The sequence below is a fragment of the Galeopterus variegatus genome, unplaced genomic scaffold (genome assembly GCF_000696425.1).
Source record: "Galeopterus variegatus unplaced genomic scaffold, G_variegatus-3.0.2 Scaffold172, whole genome shotgun sequence".
Lineage (NCBI taxonomy): Eukaryota > Metazoa > Chordata > Mammalia > Dermoptera > Cynocephalidae > Galeopterus > Galeopterus variegatus.
The window spans coordinates 533,628-540,258 of record NW_007726283.1 but is presented as its reverse complement, the minus strand read 5'-3'; the positions used below and the strand labels follow the sequence as shown (position 1 = coordinate 540,258).

The window sequence follows — 6,631 nt, the reverse complement described above, 5'->3', positions numbered from 1 at the left end:
CCCGCACCTCGCTCAGCCAGTGAGCAACTGGTCTGTATGTGGGATCCGAACCCTCGGCGGGAGCACCGCCGTGCTCCTAAGCAGCGCACTGTAGCAGTGCACCACCGGGCCGGCCCTTTTCCTGCCATTTTAGTGAGGTGTTTAGGAGGGATGAGAAGTAAACTGTGCTGCAGTCCCTTATCTTGAACCAAAAGTCTTTACTTCTAATATGTCTGTGTGTATTTATGCAATGTACTTTCATAAGCGATTTTTTGACATGAGCTGTTCATTAAAATGCCGTCTGTAATTTTTGTTTTCCCTCAGGCTTACATTCAGAAAGTGGAAGGCACTGATATGATTGACTTAGAACAGAGATTAGTGGATTCCAAAAACTGCCTCGCCTTCCTCATTGAGTGTGCAAACTTTTCTCCAGCAGACATTAGGCTAAATAATAATGTTTTCCAGTGGTATGGAAGAATGGATGAAATTTTTGAAGAACACAGGAAAATCGTTAAAGAGAAAACAGAACAATATCAAGAAGGTCTTAAGGTTGTCATCATAGATCTTTTAAGTTATTTTCATTTTATAGAAATGTTTAAATTTTTACTCTTTACATAGCATTGTCAACTCCTTTATTTCATAGGCCGTATAGTTTAGCTTTCTGATACCATCTTAGTGCAAGATAGTATACATATTGGATCTTCTATAATGCTTATTGGGTGATTAAGGAGTGAATGAGTTGTGTATTGATCAATGTCGGGTCATTTCTTGATTTTGCAAGATAATAGAAAACATTGGAATATATTGCCCACAAGTTACTGTTCAAAAAAATAGTATTGTCTTATACAGTTCACAGGACAGTTGGTCCCCATCTTATGATGGTTTGACTTATGATTTTTTGACTATATGATGGGTTTATTGGGGTATTAAATACATTTTCGACTTAAAATGGGTTTATTGGGATGTAACCCTGTCATAAGTCAAGGAGCATCTGTACTATTTTCAGTTATTATTATTTTTTCTTTGAATATCAAACCTCGTAATTGCTCAGACTCTCCTAGGCACTGTGCCCAGAATCATCATTCTAGCATTCAATAACACCAGCATTTTTTTTTTTTTTTGGTCTCACATACCAGATGATTTGGGGTTTGCCCTGTCTACCTGTCCAGCCTCATCTCCTACCTCTACCACTACTTGCTCATGACTTTCCAGTAACCCCGAGCAACTTCTGGATCCTTGCTCTGCTGCAGATTCCTTCCATTACCTCCAGGACACACCCCATGCCCACCCATGCTTGTCTGTCGAGCACACTCCGTCCACCTTCTGAGGAGCCCTCTCAGGCACACCTCAGTGCTGCTCCTCTGCTCTCAGCACACCCTGAACACATCTCCACTGGAGAATAATGATCTGACGGTTGCAGGTCTGTCTCCCCATTGGATGGTCAGCTCCTCAAGAGCAGGCCTGTTTTATTTTTACCTTTTCTCCATTTTTCTCCCACTGGCTAGCACAGGGACTGACACACAGGAATACCGTGAGCACTCCATGGTTATTGGCTGAATAAATGACTTAATATTTTCAGTCTCATTTTACAGAGGAAGGAACTAAGGTTTCCAAGGACTGAGAGACTTGCTCCAGGTCAGCCAGTAGAGACATTCTTTGATAGCAAGCCCAGCTCTCTTTCAACTACATTGCAGCAAATACAATTAATTGGAAGAATATGTTACTTAAAGAATAATCCATAGACTTAAAAAATCCTTCATTTTAAACTGTAGTTTATATTTCTATTTTACATTTAGGCCATTTCAAAAATTTAAAAATCCTGTGGAAAACATCATGAATAGTAAATATTAGACGCTTAAGTTAGAATATAATAGACCCTTAGAAAATTGCTAAGTGGCCCAGAATTATCTATACTTTGTTCCAAAGTATTCTATTCCACAAACTATACATAATGTTGATTAATTTTTCCCCTCATTTTCCTTCCCCCATGAGGCCAGAGCAATAAATTTGCCAGGAAACTAGCAAAAGAAGACAGAAAACAACCTAGAAAAATCTATAAAATAAAAAACCTATTTTTTTGTTAAATTTAATTTAATTTAATTTTACTTCTCAAAATACATTGTACTTGATTTTCATGCCCCTTTACCTGTTCCTCTCCACCCCCTCTTCGCCCCCCCACATCCTATCTGTGCACTTGACTTAAATAGTTCAAGGAATTTTTGTGGTGATTGAATAACCTAGATTTGACTTTTGAATATTTTATAAAGAGCTGTTTTTTAGAGCCATTTATTTTGGAATGCCTTACCAATGACAATTTTCTAATAAGCCTTGCTTATTCATGCCCCTTTACCTGTTCCTCTCCACCCCCTCCTCACCCCCCCCCCACATCCTATCTGTGCACTTGACTTAAATAGTTCAAGGAATTTTTGTGGTGATTGAATAACCTAGATTTGACTTTTGAACATTTTATAAAGAGCTGTTTTTTAGAGCCATTTATTTTGGAATGCCTTACCAATGACAATTTTCTAATAAGCCTTGCTTATTAAAAACACACACACCTGTTTTACATTGGAACACTATAGTTTTAAAGCTTCTAAGTCTGTGTTTATTTACCTTTCACATTTCTCATGAAGAAAGCCCGTGGAACAAGAAAAAGAACCTTGGAATATCTTGTTTTAGTGTTGCTAACTGAAGTGATATCTGAGTATCAGAACACAATTAAAGAAATCCAGTTGTTTTTCCAGTCGTTTGTAAAAATGCCACAGATATCTCTACAGCACTTAAAAAATCAATTTTGTTTTAGCCCATATTTGGTTGTTATGAGACTTTTCAAATGCTTGCAAATCATTTGTTAGCATAAATTCTTCAGCATAGTAAAGAATACATTGTTTAAAACATTTTTATTCATTTTAGTAGTTAGAACTTTTTTTTTTTTTTGCTGCTAGTCGGTACAGCAATCAAATCCTGGATCTTGGTGTTATGAGCACCCTGCTCTAACTAACTGAGCTAACCGGCCAGCCCACTAGAACTTCTTACATAGATAGTACAGAGTAAACTTTTTCTAATCTGATAGAAGACTCGTAATTCATTAATTTTAAACTTTAAAAATTATGATATTTTAGATTTCAGTCATCTTCCAGATCGTCTTTTTCTTTATGTTTTGCCAGTGACAAAATATAATAATTATGATGATGATAACTTTTACAAGTATTTAAATTTTCTCTTGAGGCTGAGAGGTTTTAACTTTCAGAAACAGTAACAACGAATAATTGCTTTTATTAGTTACGGTGTGAACGGTTTGTGGAGGAGTTGGAGAGTTATGCTAAACAGGCAGAAGAATTTTATGCATTTGGAGATCTTCAGGATGTACAGCGGTACCTGAAAAAGGCTCAAACACTGAATGGAAAGTTGGATTTGGCAGCGGAGAAGGTAGAATTGAAAAACTCTTGAGGATGAATTAGTTCAAATGAAAAAGTATTGAATTTATCTGGGGTATTCACTATTAAGAAATAGATTCAAACAACACAGTTTAAATACATTTAATTAGAGAACAATAGAAATGACACAAATAGATTTTAAAGACATGCTTCAAGGAGAAGCAGCATTGTGTTTTCTATCGGTAGTGATACATTTCAGTGGCCTTCATCTTTTAGTTTAAAGATAGAGTTATGTCTCAGTCTGCTTCTTAATTTTTACTTTGTACTATTTAATCATGTGCATCGTATTACGATGGTTGGGAATCCCTATCTTTGAGCAGAAGCAGGCAAATGATAGCAACTGGTTACTGTGTAGTTTTTCCCTCGTGGTAGCCGCCAGCTTAGATTTGGCAGCTGTGTTTTTAAGCTGGACGATTATTTCCTCTCACCAAGCCACTTTGTTCCCAATACTGCTTCTTCAGATATCAGATTTCTCATTAGAAGGTGCTGGAGGAGGGAAAGCTGTGCCCTTTGCCATATAAGGTGTTCGAATTCTTAATTATATTTTTTTAAGAAAAGGAGAAATATGAAAACACACTATATTATGATGCTCTACCATTTTTCTTGCATTATAAGATTTTAATATTTTATCAGTTCGGGTAATTAAATAGTTTGTAATAATCACAAATGTGTCAACACACATTGAGAAAAGAGAAATTAACTCTGTAGTTTCTTTTTACAAAAGGAGGCCACTGAAATTTTAAGTAACCTGCACAATTGATATAACTAGCTCACACTTTCCAATTCTGTAAATTTCTCCTCCAAACTACCCCATCCTCACATATTTCACAACTAATTAAAGAGAAATGTAATTATTTCTTTGCATCTCCTTTTCCTCTTCAAGTTCCAACTACAGTTGCATCTTCTCTGCAAAAACATCTGAGACTGTGCAGATATTTCATCACTGTCTCCCACCTCTGAGTGTTAGAATTTATTCTATGTTCTGTTTATTTTGTATTGAACCATTATGTTCCGGGACATCTTCTCTATTGCCTTATATTACTACTGAACAATTGCTATTTAAATTTCCATCTATGTATGTCTTGTCTCCTGAGCTGGATTTTTAACTCCTTAGAATTGGTACTTTTTTCTGTTTTCCACAGTATCCAACACAATGCTGTGTATATTAAAAGTACTTAAGTTCTTACTAATTAATGAATGAAGCTATAACTTTAGTATACCCGGGCTGGCAAAAACTTCTTTATATAGGTAAATTTATTTGATTATTTTAACTAACTTAACCAGACGTTGTTTACTGAAAACTATAATCAAGAGGAGATAGAAGAATACTATTTAGCCTTAGGAAATTTTTTAAAAAGGAAATCCTGTCTTTTGTAACAACCTGGATGAGCCTGGAAGATGTTATGTTAAGTGAAATAAGCCAGGCTCAGAAAAGACATATACCTCATGATCTCACTTATATGAGGGATCTAAAAAAATCAAATTCATAGAAGCCGAGAGCAGAATGGTGGCTATCAGGAGCGAGGGGTGGGGAAAGCAGAGATTGGGGGGATGTGGGTCAAAGGATACAAAATTTCAATTAGAAAGAATAAGTTCAAGAGATCTGTTGTACAGCATGGTGACTATAGTTAGTAATAATGTATTGTGTACTTGAAAAATAAGTATGTATGTGAGGTAACACATATTAATTAACTTAATTTACCCATTCCACATTGTATACATATTTCAGAACATCATGTCGTACACCATGAATATATACAATTTTTATTTGTCAATTAAAAAAATTAATAAATAGGAAAAAGAGATTACTTCTCAGTTTTTCTAGATTATTGAAGTTTAACTTTAGGGCTTAGAGAGAGTTTTTGGGGGTAACATTTGAAATAGATATTTTAAAAATCTTAATTTTCAATATAATTCACTTTCAAAATAGCTAATGTAAACTAATGTATTTAATATGTATCCTTTCAGATTGAGCAGTTTAATGCTGAAGAGGAGGCATTTGGTTGGCTACCATCAATATATCCCCAACGTAAAAAAATCCAAGATGGTTTGAATGCTTATCTTCGTCTCTATGAAACTGCTTCTGAATTTAGCAACAAATATAGAGCATGGACAGAAGGACCGTACCACATGGTGAATCCAGACCAGGTAGAAACAGACGTTGGAAATTACTGGAGAGGACTATATAAACTGGAGAAAGTCTTCCATGATTCCCCAAATGCATTGGCAATGACGAAGAAAGTAAGATCAAGGGTAGAAGACTTCAAGAAGCACATTCCTCTCATTCAAGTGATCTGTAATCCTGGTTTGCGCCCCAGGCACTGGGAGGCCATGTCTGCCATTGTTGGCTACCCCCTGCAGCCAGCAGATGACTCCACTGTCTTCTCTTTTTTAGACATGAATCTGGAACCATATTTAGACAGATTTGAAGCTATTAGTGAAGCAGCCAGCAAAGAGTATTCTCTAGAAAAGGCCATGGAGAAGATGATTAATGAATGGGATGGAGTGGAATTTGTCATTCTTTCTTATAGAGAAACTGAAACGTTCATTTTGTCATCAGTTGATGAAATTCAGATGTTGTTGGATGACCATATTATTAAAACACAAACTATGAGAGGATCTTCTTTCATTAAGCCTTATGAAAAACAAATAAGGTAAAGTGATATTTATCTGACAATGTTTATACTATGTTACCAAATCACTTGTATTTGAAGTTCTTTTGAGAAGTGATTCTGCATTTTATGCTTAATATTTAAAATAGTTCATCATGAGAAATGATAACCTTCATTGCTTTTGGAAGAGTACTGATCATTTGCTATTATCTTAGTGGTTTGTTAACTTTTACATTCATCATGATGACAGTGAACAATCATTATCCAGATATTCATTTTTATTGCCTACAATCTGATCTTATTTTTTGACTCTCAAAATTAAATTTCTGTCTGTGAACATAGATTATACAATGTATAAGTTAGTCAAGTGAAAATAATGTCTTTTTTCCAGATATATTAATTAATTTGTCATAGGTGATCCCTGAGCATCTGTAAAAATAATTTTTGTTGGTGAACATAGTTTATAGAATATACAAACTATAAAACTGAAGATACTAATGTCATTTTCCAAATATACTAGTTGTCATAGATGATCCCTGAACATCTATTGTAACTTCTACTCAGATGCATGAAGGATGGTTAATACTCATGAGTGCAAAATAA

At 35.2% G+C, this 6,631-nt stretch overlaps 1 protein-coding gene across 1 annotated transcript in view; it reads left to right on the top strand.

Annotated features, from left to right (window-relative positions):
* DNAH7 (dynein, axonemal, heavy chain 7) overlaps positions 1-6,631 on the top strand; it is a 250,129-nt gene that overhangs the window by 59,070 nt on the left and 184,428 nt on the right. Inside the window, 2 exon segments of the mRNA XM_008563289.1 lie at positions 3,262-3,408; positions 5,385-6,070. Coding sequence (XP_008561511.1) covers positions 3,262-3,408; positions 5,385-6,070 — 833 coding nt within the window.